At 38.8% G+C, this 22929-nt stretch overlaps 1 protein-coding gene across 1 annotated transcript; it reads left to right on the forward strand.

The window, feature by feature from the left end:
• Positions 1–284: 284 nt before the first annotated feature.
• LOC137956781 (cation/calcium exchanger 5) lies at positions 285–20593 on the forward strand. The gene is made up of 2 exons (XM_068804403.1): positions 285–1322; positions 19345–20593. Exons 1-2 carry the CDS (start codon positions 513–515, stop codon positions 20107–20109), a joined length of 1575 nt encoding a protein of 524 aa, XP_068660504.1. The 5' UTR covers positions 285–512; the 3' UTR covers positions 20110–20593.
• Positions 20594–22929: the final 2336 nt, after the last annotated feature.

Here is a 22929-nt window from a genome sequence, read left to right on the forward strand (position 1 = left end):
AGGAGGTCAGCTCCAGTACAGATCCGAAGAGAAGAGACAGATCACACTCGCTGAAAAAGGGAAGATCGTTGCCAAAACCGCCTCTTCTGATGTCCAGGTCTGACTCGCCGAATGACAAAACCATGACTGCAATGAAGAGGCCGGTTTAGTCTTCAGATAGCGAGGTAGTTATTTGTTTAATCATATAAAAATATTTTTGTGATACATCTCGATTCTCGAGCCGGACGCGTTTCGTTAAATGGCTAGGAGATCTCTCGTCCCACAATCCCAACAGGAGGGAGACAAACACTAGGCTCTCCCCCTTGCTTGGAAAATACCCGGGCACACTTCTCCAACAGCCTGCTCCTCCTCTCCCATGTCTTCCATGCGTGGACTGTGACTGAGGAACTGCAGAACAGCAGAACTTATCACAGCAATCGATAGAAGTTTTGAAAATAAAACACAGAAAGCAACACCTTTTGAGAATTACTCCAACCTCCAGATTTCTCGTCACACGCGGTTTCTTATGTATCATGGCTCTAACGGTGCTGAAAACCTCTTTAATCTCAATAACACTTCTCTCCGCTTTCATATTCTTCGCGATTACCTCTACTCATCCACAGAGAAATCAAACCCATTTCCGATCTCTTCTCCAGTCACCTTCTTTGCCTGTATGTACGTCTCCAAATTTCTCTGATTCGCTCATCAACTACGCCTATATCCACTTCTGCATTTGTAATCAAGATTCATCTATCTCAATTCCACTTCTGTCTCTAATCCTCCTCTTCTACTTCTACTTCCTCACCAAAACCGCGCAGTCCCACTTCTCTCGCATTGTTACTACGCTCGCAGATCATCTCAACCTCTCCCCGTCGATGGGCGCAGTCACTCTTCTGGCCCTCGGCAACGGAGCCCCCGACGTATTTGCCTCCATCTCCGCCGTCCGATCTGGTCGGGCTCGAACTGGCTTCGGCGCAATACTCTCTGCTGGAGCGTTTGTCTCTGCCTTTGTTGTTGGACTGGTGGCTGTCCACGCTGCTCCCTTTGCTGTGGACCCTGCGCCATTTGTGCGGGATGTGTTCTTCTATCTGATTGCAGCGTTGGCATTGTTTTACGTGTACCTGACCGCTGAGATTTACTTATGGCAGGCAGTCGGTTTTGTGGGGTTTTACTTATTTTTTGTGGGTTTCGTGGTATGGATGGATGTCGGGGCGGAGAAAGAGAGAAGAGTGAGAGATGTTGAGATGTGTTCGTGGGCTGAGGATAGTGAGAACACTGAAGTGGTGGCACGGGTTGAAGATGACAAGAAACCCCCTGGGAGTTCTTGTGGAGTCATTGGAAAGGTACGTTTTGTGTTAGACGTGGAAATTTTACTGCATTTTTGTGACCGTCGTAGTTTTATTTTGTTCCAAGAATCTGATTATGTCTCCATAATTATTTGGAATATCCTTGTCCTATGAAGCTTGGAATCAATGGTTTATCGTTGCGAACCCCAAATTAGATGCGTCTTTCGTTGTATATGTGTGAAAAATATCTCATTATTTGTTGAAATCTATTGTTGGATGATAGGGTCGTGAAATTCATATTGTTGGCTGAACCAGACATATGCTGCTGCTATAGTATATAACTGAGATTCTCTGAAAAAATAAAAAAGAAAGAAAAATCATCATGAATAATCTGTGAGTTTGTTTCGATCGTGCTGATCATCGGTAACCTGAATTTGGTTGTTGTCAAGTTTCTATCTTTCCTTGTAATGTTAGACAGGCCCAAGGCTGGAGTCACGAGATATCCCAGAGGTCAGGTTAGTGAAATGTTCTCCTGTTATTGTTACTGGAGCCTAACAGATGGCTGTGGAGGCCTGAGTGCTAATTTCATTCTGATGCTGATAATTATTCTTTTCCAAGTCCTCAGATGTTCTATGAAAACCATCATACTTCAGATTGGATATCATGGCAGGTTCGTAACATTAACGTCAATGACCAGGTATTGGGGGATTTCAGAGACTGTCGCAATCTTCTCGTAATTGGAAAAACAAAATGCTATAGGTGATCCAATAGAAGTTTTGTTGTACGAAAATTCCTACCTTTGGTTGACATGATTTCATTAATAGTAGTACCTGCTTGAGATCTTTTGAGAACTCATTGTACGGAGGAGGTTCATGCCTTCCTTAAGTCCATGTTGACTTCTAGGGGAAGTTTAATTAAATTTGGAAACACTTTTGTCATCCACTGAGTTACCTGGGGCTTACAGTTCTATGGTTTTTAGTCGTTATCAAACTGTGTAGGATGTGCAGACTGCAGAGAACTACATGTTCATGTCTATTTGGACAAAAAAGGTTATTCTGGATTTCATGTTACCCACATCATGATGGATGTTGAATTGGCTCAACTATTGCTGTCATACATACTTGCTGGAGATGGCAGGCTGATTTTGTTGACTTTCTATGTAGTTGATTTCATTCTAAACATACAATTTTAATTAGAAAAGAGAAAGTACTAAAAGACATTGTTGTAATGTAGGAGCTAAGGCAAGAAAAACAAAGGAGCTTGTTTGAAGCCTAATTTCTGGTCCTTACAAACTGCCGTCCAAAATGCTTGTTGTCAGGCTCAAGCAAGCTCTTTTCCATGTTATCTACGATCATCAGAGGGCTTTCTTCATGCTGATTCTGCCTTGATTACTTATGAGCCGATTGATAGTCAAAGGAATGATTTTCAAGGTCTAGTCATCAAACTAGACATGGAAAAAGCCTTTGACCCGGTGAGTTTGGAATTTTCTTATTCAAGCTCGCTCTTGCTGAAATGAGATTTCTCCAAAACTGGCATGAGTGGATTCATAGTTGCATATCTTCGACATCTTTATCTATTCTCCTTAATGGAAAAGCATAAGGACACTTCAGAAGCACTAGAGAATTAAGGTAAGGGGACCCTCTCTCCCCCTTCCTTTTTACCTTGTTGACAAAATAGGTCGCCCTCTTCTTCACTTTGGTCAAAACATGTATCACTGGTTTTAAAGCAGGAAATGGTGGGATTCGTGTTCCATACTGCAGTTTGCAGATGACTCAATGTGCTTTTGCAATGGAATAGAAGCGGAGGCTCTGAATTTAAAAGTTCTTCTCCACCTGTATGAGACAATCTCAGGCCAAAAAGTTAACTGGAAGAAGTCAAGATTTTTTGGGCGGAACGAGGAAGTGAGCCAAATTCATGTGCTCTAAATAATCCTAGGTTGCAAAGTGCTGAATCTTCCCACTAGCTTTCTTGGGCTTTCCCTATTTATAGGTACAGCTCCCAACAGTTTGTGGACTCCGATTGTTGAAAGATTTGAGAGATGCCTAGCAACATGGAATGGAAAGTTGCTCTCTTTGGCTGGTCATGCCACCCTTATTGTGTGTTGGCTGGTATTTCCATTTACTTCCTCTCTTTATTCCCTTGTCCTGTCAGCATCATAAGCAATGGAAAGGAAGTTCTTATGGTGGGGATCTTTGGACAGGTTCAAATATCCACTAGTTTGCTGGGACCAAGTTTGTGAAAGCAGAAAAAATAGGGGCATTGGAATTAGAAGGCTTAACCAGATGAACTATGTTTTGTTGGATAAGTGGCTTTGGAGATTATCAGCTGAAAAGTCCACATTACATAAGAAAGTCATTTGTGCAAAATACATCCACCCCCTCACCTCCTGGCTTTTCCTCAAACTCTTTCAAGTATAGAGCGTCATTCCTGTATGAGAAGGTTTTCACACCAGATTTTGATTTTGTCTTACCAGAAATCAGAATAATTCTCTCTCTCTCTCTCTCTCTCTCTCTCTCTCATGTCCTAGTCCCCAGAATTATCTTGAAGAAATTATGGGAGAAGAAGAAGATTTTGATGATTGGATAGAAAGAATGATAGACTTAGATTATACCTTTTTAGATACAGAAAAACTTTATTTAGAAATAATTAATGTCCATCATAAAGACAAACATCACTTACAACAGATCATAGATAAACTAGATCAATTAGAATATTTTGGGGAGAACCCATTGAAACATTGGGAAAATAATCATATACAGTGTAGGTTAGAATTATTAAACCCTAATTATATTGTTAAAACAGCTAATATAGAAGCCACAAATTTAGATAAAGAAGACTTTAAAATTCATATTACTGAATTATTAAATTTAGGAATGATCAGAAAATCTATAAGTCCCCATAGATCTGCAGCTTTTATAGTTAGAAAACATAGTGAACAAAAAAGAGGTAAATCTAGGATGGTCATAAATTACAAAAGATTAAATGATAATACTGTAACAGACAGTTACAACATTCCTGATAAATCTCAACTAATTAATAGAATCCAGGATAAAAGAATATTTAGTAAGTTTGACTATAAGTCAGGATTTTGGCAGGTAAAAATGCACCCAGACAGTATAGAATGGACAACCTTCACGTCCAGAAGGACATTATGAGTGGCTAGTAATGCCTTTCGGTCTTAAAAATGCACCAGCTATCTTCCAGAGAAAAATGGATAATATATTCAAGAAATATGATACATTTGTTTTAGTATACATAGATGACATCCTGGTGTTTAGCAAAACTATTGAAGAACACATAGGACATTTATAATTAGTTTTAGCCACATTTATGCAAGAAGGAATTATTATTAGTAAAACAAAAATAGAACTTTTCAAAGAATATATAAAATTCTTAGGTGTAAATATAGGACAAGGTCAGATAGAATTACAACATCATATTTCCAAGAAAATCCTAGAAATGCCAGATGACTTATCTGATACAAAACAGCTGCAAAGATTTCTAGGACTAGTTAATTATGCCAGACCATTTCTAAAAGATATAGGAAAAATTATTGGCCCATTATATGGAAAAATTGCTCCTACTGGCCAAAAGTTTTTTAACCAAGAAGATAAGAATCTAGTCAAAAAGGTTAAAGAAAAAATTAAAAAATTATCAAAATTACAAATGCCTTTAGATTCTGATTACCTCATCATAGAAACAGATGGAAGTAACCTCGGATGGGGAGGAGTACTTATAGCTAAGCCTTATAAATATAATGATAAAGAACAAGAAAAAATTTGTAGCTATGCTAGTGGCAAATTCAAAGAAAAAGGAAATATGAGTAGCATAGACTCTGAGATATTAGCAGTAATTTATTCTTTAGAATCTTTCAGACTTTTTATTATTAACAAGCAAGAATTTACTTTGAGAACAGACTGCAAAGCTATAGTAAAATATTTCCAAAGGAGTAAAGAAAATAAGATAAGCAGAAGAAGATGGCTAAACTTAGTTGACATTATCACAGGTAATGGATATAAGATTGAATTTGAACATATTAAAGGAAAAAACAATAGTCTTGCAGATACTCTTAGTAGAAGGTTTTTTGACTCAACACGTATTCTTGATTGAACAAATGGATTTTCCAGACAAAGGTTCTTCCAGACCTTCTTCTTCCAGATTTAATAATTACGGGCAATAATTTCTTAGTTTTGGTAATCAGAAATTAGTAGTTTTTCCCAAATCGAATATTACTTTTAAGACTTTACCGAATATTTCTGTTACAAAAGAAGAACAATGCTTTTTAGACAATCTATGGCTTTCTTACCAAAGAATTCCCAAAGATCAGAAATATTTTCTAGCCAGTCTTAATGGACTTTCAGAATATTTTACTCAGAAAAAGAAAAGTTTTAATTTTTATGTAGTCTTTCAAGGTCATACTCCAGGTGTCTTTCATTCCTGGATAGAAATTGTAGAAAGCATCCAAAATTTCAAAAGACCCATCTACAAAGGTTTTAATAATCTTCAAGAAGCATTAGAAGCAGCCAAATTAACCATTGGCACCAATTACTACATAGCCCCTTCTTTAAGACATATGAGAGAAGACCAAGTGTCCTATAGCGTAGCCAAAGACAATAAGAGAATTATTTTTTGTGATCACTGTGACACTAGCAAAGACCATCCAACGGCTAAATGAGAAAAAGGAGACTCTTAGAAGAGAAAAATGATTTCCAGAAAGATTATATCCAGACATTAGAAGTAGAAAATAGAAGGCTCAAAGCAAAGGCAACAAGTACCATCTGTACCCAGATCCCTACTAGTGACGGGTTTTCACTAGCTAGTTCGGCTCAAACGGCAGCCGGTAAAGACATATCAAGTCCGTTGATGGCTGGGCATTTGCCAAAAATGCCACAAGAAAATCAGAAAGACAAAAAGCAAGAAGATACGAAAGAAACAATAGTATACAGACTCAGCAGACATCAAGAAAATGATGCAAGATTACTTTCAAGAATATCTTAAAGACCAAGGATATGCAAAGAATAATTCAGATACTCCAGCAAAACCGGCTCTATGACTGGTACCCAAACACTACAATGCTATTCTCAAGATGAAGACGAAGATTTTGACTACGACTCAGAGGCCATCCACAATTTGACAACACTTGATGGCAAATAAGATTCTTTTTAGAAAAGAGATTGGATAGAAAAGACCTAAAGATAAAAGTACTCTAGAAAGAGACTGGATAGAAAAGACCTAAAGATAAAAGTACTTTAGAAAAGAGACTGGATAGAAAAGACAAAAAAAAAAAAGTAGGATGTACCCATACATCCTCTCTCTCTCTCTCTCTCTCTCTCTCTCTCTCTCTCTCTCAGATCAAGGGACAGATGAGCTTTTGGGTTTGCAAAGCTTGCTTGAGCCTCTCTGTATTGATGAGCCAATGTGGAGCGTTGAAAACATGGGTCAGTTCTTCAATATGTTCTATAATAATTAAGATTCTCAAGCCTGGTCAGCCACCAGTGAAAGCATTGTTTGCTGCCACCCCTTGGAAGCTGAAAGGGCCATCAAAAGTGCTTCACTTTATGTGGACTTCAGCCATAGAAATGATCTTAATGTGCGACGAGTTATGCAAACAGGGGCAGCTTATAGCAAGTTTGGTGGCTAAGTTGAAGAGACAGGAAGTCATTCTCTTCTTCACTGCAGTTACAACTACTCATTTTGCGGTGCCATAATTGGGAAGTTTGATGTCTCATCCTGTTTTCCACAGTCAATATTAAAATTTATTTTTCCAATTCAATTCTGGCCCTTCCTCAAAAACTGGGCAGAATCTCTGGAAATGATCTATTGCTGCTATTTTCTGGCAGCTCTGGAAAGAAATGCAAGGACAATCCAAGGAACAAAGAAATCCATTGGAGGTACCATTGAAGCTTCAATCCACTCCATCGTCTTCAAGAGCCATGCTTTTGGGGTTCTTCCCCTAACTAAGCTTGATTATATCAAGAAATTGGCTTCTAACAGTCAACTATAAAGGCTATATTCTTGAGCAAGTAAACTAGCTGAATTCTTCCCTCTCCTGGTTGCCTAAAGCTAAATTTTTATGGAAGCTCTATAAGGATTCCTAACCCAACTGGTACTGGGGCATTCCTCAATATAATGACAGATTTGTCATATTAGTCTACTCAGGAGATATTGGCTTTGCTAATTCCATTGAAGCTGAAAGTATAGCGCTCCTAATTTTTGAGTCATTTACTCAATCTTACTCCTGCTCATTAATTGTTGAAGGGTCTCTCTTCTTATCATCAATTGGATGAACAAGTGTTGCTTCTTGTTGGAGACTAAGACACCTTTACACAGATCTTCTCCCACAGCTATTCTCAACAAGTGACATGACTGCAGACTCCTAGGACTGCCAATGGTGAATCAGATTCTCTTGTCAAGCTTGGGGTCTCTTGACTTTCCCTTGTTATAAGAGATCCTTCTTCTTAGTTCATTAGTTGCTTGCCCTGCTTTTGGAGCCTCTTTGTATTCATTAGCATAAAACATGGAGCTTGTTCGTGCTTCTTTTGTCCATTGCTTGTGGAGGAGGTCGTAAATCATAGTTATGAGAGTAGAAAACAAAAACAAGTAATGAACGTAATATTCAAATTGGAAATGTGGTCATAGAAATTTATAGAAAATGAAAAATTAAAAAAATGGATAGAAAACGTTTAAGAAACTTGAATCTCACATCGAGGCAAATAAGAGACCATTTGAAAACTAATGTGAAACGCACGAGAATCCTTATTGTCATTTCTATGCTGTGTAATTTAAAGAAGTAATGGCAAGTTCTTTTTGATAGTAGGCGTCAAATAAAGGTAGCATAATTAATTAGTTATTATAGATTTTCTCCTATTTTGGTAAGATGCCATGTTACATTAGACAAGAGAAAGCATGCAAGATGAGAATACAAAACTAAACATTACAGATTTCACAACCATGAGAAAATATGTATCCATCACAGAAGGACATTGTAGTCAAATGGATGCTAAAGTTTTTCCTACATACTGAGCAAATACACAACCAAGAGATTGGTAGAGAAGTATAACTATAATGTGAACCATCTGCAAATGCACCTGAGGTAGGTATCCAAAAGGGTGTATTTTTCTATGGCATGGCCGAAGGTTGTTCAAAAGTGATATCATATTGATCTGAAATCCCTTGTGGTAACACTTGAGCCATAGATTCCCATCACAGGAGTCAGGCTGGTAAGCTCCAATATCTGACCAAGTCCAAACACAACTTCAAGGGGGACATGGTGCATTTTAATAACGTGTAGCAAGGAACCCATGATGAGTTGATATGTTGTTCCATGTCAGACCAACAAAGAGTTACTTGAGTGAATGACAAGGCATATAGACCGGTAGGAAATCATTATAAACTTCAGGGCTTCAACATTTACTGTGAGGAAGAAACTCAGACTGTATTGTGGCATGACCTCCAGTGGAGTGTAAGTGTCATGTCTGGCAAACCAATATCCTGCCAGAAAAGTCCAATTTGTAACCAGGTTTGAGCTTCAAGTGTGTTGCATCGCCAAAAACCACCTCAGATGGGTTGCCTAGTCAATATATTACCATCTCTACCATTCCAAATGAGGTGGGTTGCCTAGTCAATATATTACCATCTCTACCATTCCAAATGAGGTGGGTTGCCTAGTCAATATATTACCATCTCTACCATTCCAAATGAGGTGGGTTGCCTAGTCAATATATTACCATCTCTACCATTCCAACCGTCCTTTGGGAAACAAAGATTTCCTCATTGTAGATTTGTGGTTTACTTCTCTGGGGTTGATATCTTGGTTGGTGTTTTACTGCCAACACATCACACACTCTGAAAACCCATGTTTTCAATCAATTGAAGCACCACCAGAGCTTGTTGTGCTTTATATTATCATCTGCACAACACCACAGCTTATGCTGGTTAAGTTTTCAACCATGGGCACATAAAAGCAGTCAGCCTTGAGAATCAGATAGCTTACCTTCTGGCTCAATTTAATCATACATCTCAACACCTAGCCCAAATGTACCCTTCACAATCATCATCAAAATCAGAAATACCATTAGCAACTTCTCTGTATCCAACTTATTATTTCCTCTCTTTACCCAACTGCATCAAAATTCTACAAAAGCTGATAGGAAATTGCAACCCCTACAAAGAAATCCAACATAGCATAGTCCTCAAGCCTGAAAACAAAGTTAGAACATGTGAAAGATGTCTCCATAGCCATTCTTTCTTCCTATCATTCACTAGGGGTAATGCACACCACCTTTCCTACCCCCAAGGTTTCAGTGGTTTGGTGTCTGTATATTATATTTTATTACTTTTCATATATATATATATATAAATAGAGGGTACACACCATTTACAAGAATGTCTTGTGCTGCATTGTAGTTATTACAATGCCATTTATCACCATTTTATCATTAAAAATCAATAAAAATAAGAAAAAATTCCAAATGAATGCATGAATAAAGATGAATATATTATAAGAAGAAATCAAGTTTTAAGAATTCAATTAAATTTGCTGCAGAAGTTAAAAATTGGGTGCAACTAACTTAGATGGACTTAGGTCCATACTCCTTTTTTCCAATATATGTATATGTTACTTGATCACTTAGTTGAATATCATTTTTAACTCTTATGTTGAGGAAACATTTGTTTGACGAATTTTCAAATAAGATCTCAATGATTTTTGGTGCAAGTTTCTCAAAACTTTCAAAAACATTTCCTTGAAGTTTCTAGTCTCAATAAAGAGTTTTTTTGGTAACAATGAATCAGATTACTTGGTCGTAGTATTCTATGCAGTTACTCCTTTCTTGGAGGTTACTGTTGAAAGTTTGTTGTTTGGAAGTTACATTCTGGTAACTGGTGGCCAATTAGGTAGAGTCAAGATTATTCTGTTGAGGATAATTTTTTCAGCTGAATATGAAATGAAATGTTCAGAGTTTTTTCTCTGAATGTTGATTACACAACCCCCATCCCCCTCCTGAGACTTGAACTCAAGACCTCTCACATAACCTCCTCAACCCCCCCCCCCCTGTTGTGGCCATTGAGCCAAATGCCCAAGCCACCATCAAAGAAATCTACTTTTTTTGGACAATTGGACAAATACTTGACCTCCCCCCCCCCCCCCCCCCCCCCCCCCCCCCCCCCTCCTCCTCCTCCCTGTTGTGACCATTGAGCCAAATGCCCAAGCCACCATCAAAGAAATCTACTTTTTTTTGCACAAGTGGACAAATACTTGAAGATGCTGTCTGGCTTTGCTCTTTCAAGGTGAATCATGCCTACACCTTCAGGGGATCCTAGTAGAAAATAACTGCTCAAGATGTAGAATTGGTTAGTTAGTTTAACACCAACATTCACATTTTGGATCACCGAAGTTAGCTTTTGATATGTACTTAGTTTTCTTTTTCTTTTTTTTTGCATATCTCCTCTCTGTAATTTGTGGTGTCCATAGTTTTTTAGCTCGGTACCTTTTTTTTGTTTTTCTTTTGATAAAGGTGTATTTATATTAACAAGCGAAAATTTACAGAGGAAGAGGGAGCAGATCCCTAACAACAAGAGATTGAAAGGACGCTCCCTTGTTTGGCAAACACATCTACTGTCGAATTTGCAGATCTCAGAATGTGAGACCAAATACAAGAAAATAATGATGAAATATCTAAACTCTCCTGAAATATGTCCCAATGCCTCCATGGCGGAAGGGAAGCACACTGGCACCAACCAATGACTACCTTGGAGTCCCCTTCAATGTGAATAGGACCACTGCAGTTGTCTCTGAACACACGGAGTCCATTAAGAAGGCCATATAGCTCTGCCGATGTAGAATCGAAGATGCCTAATGGACCGGCATAAGAGTAGCACTGATTGCCAGACGGATCCGAAATCACACCCCCAAAGCTAGCGACCCCGGATTGCCAAGAGAAGAGCCATCAAAATTCAAGTTTAGGTAACCAACCTCCGGGGGAGAACACTCCTTTCATTACTTGAACCTTAGTCCCAATGTGCATCCTTGCAGATTGCTCCAGCTATCACGAATGGAGGTGCCCTTGAAAGAGCAAAAAGACTTCTTAGTCAGAAGCCAGGTGGAAATTTGCCCTGTCACTCTTTCTGCTACTCTTGCTTCAGATTCACTTTTAGCATCGAACCGCCTTCTATTCCGTTCATTCCAAAGCCCATGGTACGAAATTGGCGTAGGCAGAGATCATCATTTTATCGAGACCAGGAAGGGGATAGCCAATGATCGACTTGCTAAAACAGATCAGATCAGCAGATATACATAATTGCAACCCCAACTTGCATAGAACAGAGGCCCACACATTCCATGAGAACTGGCACAGGAGCAGAGTATGACTGGCGGATTCGGCCTCATTGTTGCAAAAAGGACATAGTGGGTCTATTGATGGGTGACCTCTTCTTCAGAGCACATCTGCTGTAAGAATCTTACTTTGGCAAATACCCCACATGAAGAATTTTATCTTTGGAGGGGCACAAAGACGCCAAACGAAGTAAATATCATGCTCACTTTGCGATGAATCCCAACCATTAATGTATCTGTATGCCGATGAAAATGAGAATTTTCCGCTTTTGTTAGGCCACCAAATGAGATTGTTTGCATTGGAAAGTCTCATTTTGACATGATTCAAAGAATCCAATAAACTGCTTGTTTCCATAGCCTTCGTATCAGAAAGACCCCTTCGGGAATGTAGGTTCATTCCACCCCCCTCAAAGGCATCGCTACTGAAATCTCCCTTTGTGTAGAGAGAAGGAAAAGATTTCTGAAAGAGTTCCTCAAAGGTTCCTGCCCTATCCACCAATCATCCCAAAATTTAAGTGATCTTCCACTGCCAACAAAGAATCTACAGGCTGAGGAGAAATTCTGAAGAAGCAAGTAAAGAGATCTCCATATTGAGGATATCCCTCTCCGATTTTCTTCGGACATCCACCATGACGAATTCCAACCCAATTTGGTCCGAACCATATCCTTCCAAAGATTAGAAGAATTTGTGTTGAACTTCCATATCCATTTAAGGAGTAAAGCTTTGTTCATTTCTTTTGATTTCCGAATCCCTAATCCACTCAATCTCTTAGGCAGACATACTTCATCCCATCTGACCAAGTGATATTTCAAGGAATCACTTGTTCCTCTCCAGAGGAATCTTCTTTTTATTTTATCCATGGCTTTGCATACGGAAGAGGGGCAGGGCATAAAGGATAAAGCATAGTTTGGGATGCCAACAATACATGAGGATTAGTTTGTCCGCCTTGTTGAGGAGGCACCCCTTCCAAGTGGCTAACCGAGACTCAATCTTTTCGACCACTGGGTTCCATAAGCTTTGGGAAATACGCCCATGAAAGAGTGGGAGGCCAAGATACTTTGCTGGAAGAGTAGTCGTAGAGCAACCAAATAAATTTGCCATCTCTGCAAGATTCTCCGAGTCCACATTAAATCCTATGAGAGAGGTCTTCCCCCAATTAACTTTCTGCCTAAATGCTATTTCAAAAAGCCCCAATACTGCTTTTATCCTCCTTCCATTATCCATATCACCGATTCCAAAAATAAATAGTATCATCCACATACTGCAAAATGGGTATATTAAATGCCTGGTGGGGACTTGTTGGGGAGAGCCATCCAACGTCAACCGCCGAATAGAACATAGCAGAGAGGAATTTTGCTACTATGTTGAATAGGAGCGGAGAAAGAGGGTCGCTTTGCTTGATTCCCCTAGTTCCTTTAAAATAACCACATACCGAACGAGGATTAGGGAGTAGGATGCTGAGCCCACACAACTTCTTATCCAAAATGGCCATTTTTCTCCAAATCCCATTTTTTCCAAAATGGCCATAAGCTCATGCGTAGCCATTGTGGAATCTAAAATTTCTCTCCCCTTGAGGAAAGCACCTTGCTCTTTGTGGATGACGATGGGGAGCAATACCTTTAAACGATGGGCTAGGATTCTCGCAATAATTTTGTATGCACTCGTAACCAGACTGATAGGGCGAAAATCCTCTGGTTTCTCCACACTTGCTTTTTTTGGAACCAAAGTGATAAATGATGCACCAATGCTGCGGAATGTTATGCCATTTCTGAAAAAGTCATGGATCATAGCACTGATATCTTCCTTAAGATGAACCCAAAACATTTTCAAAAAGTCTCCACTAAAACCATTAGGGCCCGGGGCCCTGTCACTTTCCATGCCCAAGACGGTCCACTCAATTTCATCCGAAGAGAAAGGAGATTCTATAAGTGAGGCAGCTGTTGTGGAAATACTAGAGAAGCTAATGTGTGGAAACTTCGGCCTGTTGGTACACTCCTCTGAATATAAATCTGTAAAAAACTTAACCAACTCATTAGTAATTGAGGTCCAACACGACGTTAATGAGGTAATTCGATTGGATCTCCTCTTTGTCGAGGTCACAACATGGAAAAACTTTGTATTCGCATCTCCCTCCTTTAGCCATTTAAATCTGGCTCTTTGCTTCCACCGAACTTTCTCTTGGTGTAGGATGATATTGAGCTTATAATTTAGAGAATTCCGGAACGAAAACTCATCAGAATTTAAATACCTTTGTTCCTCCACCAGGTCCAGAGTCGTGATCTGAGAGACACGAGAAGCCTTCTCGGCAACCAAAGAGGCATGTCGACTAGTGGCCCACTCTTTAATTTTTCCTTTTAAGAATCGCAGCTTTAGAGGGAATGCCCACTCCTTCTACAGAAGCTCGAACCCGCATCCCACCATCCATCAATAAGAGCTTCAAAAATTTTAACGGAAATGCGAGGCCCCCCATTTTTCAAAAATGGTAGTTAGCAAGATAGGCCAATCGTTAGAACCTACCTTATTGAGAACTCTCCCCGTGACATTCCAAAACATCTGCAACCAGTCATTGCAAGCCAAGAAACGGTCTTTGATAGAATGGGCTGTTGCTGGCCGTTTGTCCACGTGGAATTCTTCCCGGATAGGGGAATCTCATCCAGCAAACACCCGCCAATGAAATCTGAGAAGCCTCGCATAGAGGCCGAAATTCGAACTGACGGAGGTTTCTTCTCATGGCAATATCTGATGGCATTGAAATCCCCTGCAAAGATCCACAGGAGATTCCAATTCTGCAGAAGCGAGCTGAGCTCTTCCCAGAAAAGGCTACGATCTTTGTATCTGGTCGGACCATACACTCCACCCACACACCAAATTCTGTCAGAGGAGAGATCTCTAAACTGAATACCCAGCGAGAAACGACCCTAAATGATATTAATAGAGTTAAAGTTAGCCGAGTCCCAGGCTACAAATATACCTTCGGAGTGGCCAATAGCATTCACAGCTGCCCACTTAATTGATGGGCATGACCAGAGCTCCTTAGCAATGGCATCTGTCATCTCTTGGCACTTTGTTTCTTGGAAGATAACTATAGAAGGCTTGAATTGAGAAAGGAAGCTTGATATCATGTTGCGCTTCCAGACAACACCAATTCCTCTGACATTCCAAGATAGCAAGATCATTTGCTACCTCGGTTTTGGACTCCCGACGTAGTACTATCCCCAGGCAGCTGACCTTGATAAACAATGCCATAAGGCACGCCAATTGCATCATGTTTTGCCTTGTCTCTTCGTCATATTTATGACGCTCCACTTGGAGTTTCTCCTCAAGACGTGTAGATCTGTCGTTTGGTGGGGGGGGGGGGGGGGGGGGGGGGGGGAGTCGAGCCGTATTCTTTCTCTCAGAGAGACGACCACAACTACTTGGGATCTGATACCTCGAGCACCGTGTATCGACTCAGCGTAGGGCGTTGATTAGGCTCCACAACTTAACACTAATTACCTTTGGCATGTTGAGATTAATTTGGGAAACCTACTTGGGCTAATTCTAGTATATCAGTAGAAGGTAGTTAGTGGTAAGATTGGGTCTTCTGGTGGCATCCGGGAGATGCTTCAGAAGATACTTCAATAGTAAGGTCAACTAGCAATGACCATTACTCCAACATCTCAGGTTTCTACTCCTAAGCTAATACTGCAATGGCAAGTTCAAGTATGTTTACACTTCATGTTTCTTCTTCTTCTTCTTGTTCTTCTTCTTGGGTGATAGACTCTGGAGCATCCGACCATATGTTAGGTTCCTATATTTTCTCAAATTTGTCAGCATCGTTCATCACATGAATTAGTTATATTAGCTTATGGTTCTACTTCTTTTGTCCGTGGTGAAGGGGATGTTTACCCTTCATTTAGTATTTCTTTAATTTCCATATGTATGTTCCAAAGTTCCTATCAACTTGTTGGTTTTTAACAAACTTACTAAGTTACTCAATTGCTCATTCATATTTTTCCTTCTCATTGTGTGTTTCAAGACTTGTAGACTATTTGATATTGTTCCTAAGAACAATTCAGTTGCATTGAAGGCTGCATCCTCTCCTTACCTATGCTATTTGGCTTGGGTCATCCATCAATAGTCAAGCTACTTCAATTCATTCCTACCTTACCTCCAGATAATATTCGGTTTTTTCAGTTGAGCCTGGTTCCATCTCAAATGACTAACCACTTAGGAGGCCTATTGACTAACCTTATAACTTATTAACATTTCTTCTTATTTTTCAATGTGGGACTTTTTCCCACCCAATCCTCCCCCTCATGTCTAGACTTACACATAATGGGCTTGAGTGGGCCACAAACCCTCTAATGGGGCACACAACGTCCTTTATGGAGCAAACACCTCACAAACTCCTACCTTATGGAGCCCACAATATATAAATAACCCGAGGAGCATAAACTAGGCCTTAGCCCACACACACAACCTACTCTAATACCATGTTGGGTTTTTTTTGTGCCGGTTCCATCCCAAAATGAATACTTAGGAGGCCTATTGCTCAACCTTTTAACTTATTAATTTTCTTCTCATTTTTCAATGTGGGACTTTTTTCCACTCAATAGATAATTCATTTGAATGTCAATTGTGTCAACTAAGTAAGCAACATCAAAGTTTGTTTCCTTTTAAGAAGTCGACAACATGAGAGTCCATTTCATTTAGTCTATTCTCATGTATGGGGCCCATGTCAGGTTCCTAGTTCTTTTGTTTTAACTATTTCTCAACATCTATAGATGATTATAGTTGTGTGACCTGGGTGTATCCTTCGAGTGAAAACAAAACTGTTTGATGTATGTGTCAATTTTATGCTAATACAATTTGGTGCTTCCATCCATATCTTTCGCTTTGATAATGATCTTGCCATTAATAAAATTTTCACTTTGGGCTATGCGTGACATCATTCATCGAACATCTTGTGTGTATATCCCTAACAAAATGGGGATTCAGAATGAAAGAATGGATATTTGCTTGAAATTGCTTGTACTGTTTTGTTCCAGATGCATGTTCCAAAGTCATTTAGGGGAGATGCACCGGTCACATCCTGCTATTTTGATTAATAGAATGTCGTCTTTTGTGTTAGGTGGTCTTATCCCTATGCATATTTGAAACCTAGGTAAAAGCTATCCTCCTCGAGTTCTTTGATCTGTCTATTTTCTTCATTGTGTTGGTCCTCATATTGATAAATTGTCTCCTCTAGCCATTAGTTGTGTGTTTCTTGGGTATTCTAGAACCCAAAATGGTTGTCGGTGTTATGATCCTATGTCTAACCAAGTGTATGTCTTTGCTGATGTCACTTTCTTGACTATACTCCTTATTTTTCTGCTTTTGATGTCCTTCTTTCCCAAAGGGATCCATCTCTTATGTCATCTTCATCTATTCCTATCATAGATGTCCCGAGCACTAGCACTAACCCACGACAATCAAAGTCGTTACTGGTGTATCAACGTAGCATGCACGTTTGCAGCCATCACCAGTAAAGGACCAAAGACAAATATCAAAAGCTCTCACTCCATTGCCCCCACCATCAACCTCTGTGCTTGCAATTCCAGTTGTGAATGACCTTGATCTTCCTATTTCTTCCGGAAAGGTAAATGATCCTGTACTCAACATCCCATTTCTCGTTATGTGTCTTTTTTTATTCTTTTTCTCCTACATATAGATCATTTACTTTATTTTTGTCGAGTATTTCTGTTTCTACTAAAGTGCTGAATACCTTGACTTCTCGTGAGTGAAAAAAGGCAATGGATGAGGACATGAGTGCCTTTGTTGCTTGGAAAACATGGGTCTTGGTTGATCTGCCCCTTGGAGCTACTGTTGTTGGTTGTAGATGGGTTTATACAGTTAAGTATAATGCTGATAGCACTATGGAATAATATAAAGCACAGTTGGGGGCTAAGGAATACACTTAGACGTGCGGTGTAGATGTCTTTGATACTTTTTCCCCTATAGCTCGGCTTAGTAGTATTTGGATCTTGGTTTCGGTAGCAGTGAATAGGAGTTGGTCTTTGCACTTGCTAGGTATCAAAAATGCCTTTTTGCAGGTGGAGGGGTATATGGAGAAATCTCCAACATATGTTTTTCAGGGAGAGATAGGCAAAATGCACAGGTAGCACAAAGCTATATATGTTTTGAAATAGAGTCCACGAGCTTGGTTTGAGAAATTCAATAAGGTGATGATGTCATTTGGGTCCATTAAAAGTCTTTGTGACCATTCCTTATTTAATTTGTGTATGCAGTTTGGTATTGTTGTGTTAGTGGTGTATGTAGATGATATTGTGCTCATTGGAGATGATATTGAAGGTATCGAGGATAAGAAGAAACATCTCAAGCAGCAGTTTCAAACAAAGAACTTTGGTACACTTGAATACTATGTAGGAATAGAAATGGCTAAGAGCAAGAGTGGTATGAGATCTCAGAGGAAATATGTGGTTGATATGCCGAGCGAACATGGACTAGTGGGTGCAATACCTGCAGATGGGCCCGTGGAAATGAACTCTAGCTTGAAAGATGACAATACACTACCAATTAGACATAGTACTATTTATCAGAGATTGGTTGGACAATTGATTTATGTTACTGTTACTAAGCCAGACATATAATTTGCAGTTAGAGTTATAAGTCAATTTATGGACTCTCCCTAGAAAATGCATCTTGAGGCAAAAAGAATTTTGAGGTACTTGAAAGGAATTTTTGGTAAAAAGTTGTATAATGAACCATGTAGACACTTAAATATTGTAAGTTTTGAGATGCTGGCTATGTTGGATCGAAGTTAGGCAAATGATCTACTATCAGATATTGTGTGTTGTTGGGAGGTAAACTTATCAACTGGAAGAGTAAAAAACAAAATGTAAGTGTCTGATCAATGTGGAAGCTGAATATTGAGTAATGACACATATTACACACATTACAAGTGAGCTTATACGGGTAAAATTTGTGTTGCAGGAGTTTGGTCTAGGTGGGAGTGGTCCAATGGAACTTAAATGTGATAACCTAGCAATAATCTTCATTGCTAATGATCCAATATTCCATGAGTGAAGCAAACCTTCAGAAGTGGATTGCCAGTTTACTCGTGATGTGATTAAGTGGAAAAGTGGACCACTGACCAGATTGGAGACTTTTCTACCAATGAAGATTATTGCTAGGTTATCACATTTAAGTTCTAGTTAAATAGTTATTAATTAGGCTTCCTTCATCATTTTTTAGTCCAAACTGGGGTTTTTAGATACATATACTCCTACTTGAGGGGGTGTTAAATTTCAGTGATATTTTGGTAATTTTATTACGATGTATTGTGTCTTAAAGTTCTAGTTAAAAAGTTATTAATTAGGCAAGTCCAATGATGTTAATGTAATTTTTATCATTTCCCGTTACTGTTTTACGGCTGTTAGTGGTATAAGTTTCATAGGTGCCTATGGACATTTTCCTTGTAAATCACTTAAACCGTTTAATAAAGGAGTTAGGGGTCAACTGGACTCCTAAACGACTCATTTTCTTCTCTTCATTCTCCTCATCTTTGCTCTTTAATAATTTTTTGCCTTAGCTTTCATTTAGTTTTATCTTACAGCATCTGTTATATTTAATTTTGTATTTTATTTTATTTTCCTCTAGCTATCTTTAACTCTCAATTGCTCAGTGACATGTGATTGTGTAAGTTTTTGAAAACTGTATGGAGAACTACCTGAGTGTTTCTGTTTTCATGGGTGCTTAGACAGGTCACAAGGCTGTGGGAGCTTCCAGTCTCAGCACTTCTAAAGCTAACAATCCCTTCAGTAACCACCTCCGAGTGGAGCAGATTCTACACCTCAGCCAACATTGCTCTCTGTCCGCTGGCTATCATATATTCATTTAGATCATTTATCCCATTTAACCATCCTGTCATATTTTTTTTTCCAAACACTCTTTTCCCTCTATGGTCCGTGGTACTATCCACAAGTCTTTTTCTTGCAGTACTCAACTACTTGATGGATACTGAACCGCCACAGGTTGAGCAATTAGCTACCATCCTTATGGGTTTTGTAATGAGCGTCTTTTGGATATCAACAGTGGCAGGTGAACTACTGGAATGTTTGTCTACACTGGGGTCCATCTTGAAGTTGCCCCCTCAGCTTCTTGGGCTGACTGTACTTGCTTGGGGAAACTCAGTTGGGGATCTTGTAGCTGATGTAGCCGTTGCCAAGGCAGGACAGCCAGCCATGGCGATGGCTGGGTGTTTTGCTGGTCCAATGTTCAACATGCTTGTGGGTCTGGGGACTGCACTAGTGCTACAGACAGCTGATGTATATCCAGACGCATATGAGCTCCATTTTCACCTCGGTATTATAGTGGCTTTTGTATTCTTATTACTGAGCCTGATGGGGTCTTTGTTAGTGGTGACTTGGCATGGGTTCAGAGTACCCAGACGTTGGGGCTATTGTCTCGTTGGGCTTTACAGCGTATTCATTGTTGTAAGTTTACTCATCGCCAAGTTTCTCGGGTGATGAAAGAAAACTGGGAAAGGCATGCATCTGATCGAGTTGCAGGATTTTATTTGCTTGGTTTGGAGACTGGGGGTGAGAGAAACATGTCTGCTCAACATCGATGAAGGAGAAGGACCACCCCTCCTCTACTACCAATTTTGTGTAAAATCAGGTGTGGGCTCTGCAATGCGGCTGAGGCTCATGGATTGTGATGAGAGGAGAGTGAACTCATCATGTGCCAAAGTTTCGGCGGTTGACAGGTGAAAGGTGCAAAGTTTTTTCATTACCACCACATTTTCAATGTATCATTTTTGCTCCCTTCTTGGAATGAATTTTTTTCTTGATTGCTCATATTTTCTTATCTCTCTGAAAATTTTATACTGCCAAATAGTATATATGAACTTTCTCTCATATTTTCTTTTCAGTTACCTCTAATAGTTCCTGTTCGAATTGGCACATTAAATGGCCTTGTACTAGCCGGTGTTCATGAGTGCTCCAGAGAAAAACCAATCATTTTCATACGAAGTGGCCATTACTTCCACACTCATATAAGGTGAACCTGACAAGGGTATTCCATTAGTAACCCTCTTGAATTCAAGCAAAAATCTACTTAACAAATATATTTCAGACATTTTGCCTTCATGAAATCTACCAATTTTTTAATAAAAATTACTAATAAATATTTAAAATATTTAATTTGATCTCTTGATAACAATGGTAGGTCATTTATATGGCTTGGTGACTCTAAATCCAAACTCAATAGATCCTGCTACAACATTTTGGATAACTTCATTCAAATGATTTGATTTCATTTCGTTCAAGTTGATCTTTTTAATAGTTCACTTGAATGAAATCCTTTTTGTTTCCCCCATTCGAATACTAGGACTATAGCTCCAAGCAATTTCTACTTCAAAGATCATTTAGTTGATTTAGGGCTCTAGCACATTCACATGAACTTCCATTTGAATAAATTTTCTTCTTTGCTTCTCCTTACTGACTTCAGTCATTCAAATAAATTAATCTTAGTCAAAATATTTTGGACTCTGTCTTCTATATGATAGTTCATTCCAATGAAGTGTCTTTTATGTGAATTTGCTGCTTTGTTTATCTTTTATCATTTGATTGATTTATCTTTTCTTATATGGCAAGCATTTATTTTGTTGCAATATTTTTCATTTTTTATGGCAGATTTGTGTCTAGCCAAGAGTGTATGTATCGGTTTTCGATACATATCAAACACTGTAAAATCTGATACGTATCAATTGTATTAGCCCATATATTTCTATATTGTCTATACCTTTTAAAGCAAACTCAGTGATATTTATCGATAATACATGGACTACTACTGGTAGAAGTCTATTGAATTTTTGGAAAAGAGAAAAACTTCACTGACTTGATGTAATTTGAGTATAACGAGCCTCTATTTATAATAGATGAACCAAGTAGAATCCGATTACAATTAAACTACCCTTGTCCCATTTACACCCAAAGTTAAACACTAAAAAGTAAGTTCTAGAACAATTGAACAACTAAACATAAATAGAAGACTAACATAGCTAAATACCTTTAACTGAGACTCTTCTATCAGGCCTCCTCTTGTGAGACTCTTGTAAGACTCCACTATATTAATTTTGGCTCTCTGAGATTTCTTAGTGTGAGAGTTATGTAAAAATCTTCCATATTTGTTCTCCCACACTCTCCCTCAAGTTGGAGTTTATAATTTCAGCTTGTAATAAAAAAATATTATTCGTCTTCAGTCTTCATTGACTAAAAATCTTTTATAGATGTTAATCTTCATCATCTGTTCTCAGCTACACAACCATATGCATTTGATGTTGCCACACAAGTAAAGCAGAGGGAAGACCTGGTCTCAAATATGTCTTGCTAATCTACCACCCCACTTGGATGTTGCCAAGTCACAAGTACTTAGCTTTGCTGCAAAACCTTCTCTTAATGATGTCAACCATTCTACTAATTCCAGTTAAGGAGTCCAATAGTTAACTAGAACAAATGGAAAACTCAACTATGTTGTCCCAAGGGAAAAAGGAACAATGATTCTGGTAGATGTAATGGAAGAAGTCGAAAGACACTTGGCAGAGGAAGATGTAGAGGTGGGAATGCTCCTACCTCTAACACTGGTGGTCAACAAAGGATGTGTACCTTTTGTGAGGTCAACAACTATCTAGTTGAAATTTTTTGGAATCTACAAAGCAAACCACCTTACTTCAAGGTTAATCAAACATCAAAGCTACGTCTACCAACAATGAAACACCCTTAGTCCTCTAAAGGAAGATTGACTCTATCAGAAGAGGATCATGAATTGTTTCAAAAGTTTAAAAGTATCATGGTTGTTCTCCAAAGCAACACAATTGCTACAATTGCTACTATTGGTAATTATTCACCTTAGATAATTGATTCTGGAGCCTTTGAGTAGGTCACAGATAAAATTAAAAATTTGTCCTCTAAAACATGATGCACTTTAGATCTCTTGGTCTCCATTGCAAATGGATCACAAACTAGGATTCAATTTATCGGTAAATCCACCATTTCACTATTTTTTAACTTTCTAATGTGTTATTTGTCCCTCAATTTTCATTCAGTCTTATGTCAACGAGTCAATTGACCAAAAGACTAATTTGTTCTTCCCCTTTCTTGTGTTACCATATTTTGGAATTCATATAAGTTAGAAGTTATATTAACGTTAGTTGTTTAGATATTTACATGTATATAGGTTAATAAGTAAGGATTAATGGGCTGGGTTGGATTGTAATTAAGCCCATGGGCTGTCTTGTACTTAACCTAACCCTATGTTTAAATAGAAGATAAAGGAAGGGGAAGAGT

Source organism: Aristolochia californica, unplaced genomic scaffold (genome assembly GCF_029961685.1).
Source record: "Aristolochia californica isolate CCGP_79_NKW_82.1479 unplaced genomic scaffold, dmAriCali1.0.hap1 SCAF_2, whole genome shotgun sequence".
In the NCBI taxonomy this organism is placed as follows: domain Eukaryota; kingdom Viridiplantae; phylum Streptophyta; class Magnoliopsida; order Piperales; family Aristolochiaceae; genus Aristolochia; species Aristolochia californica.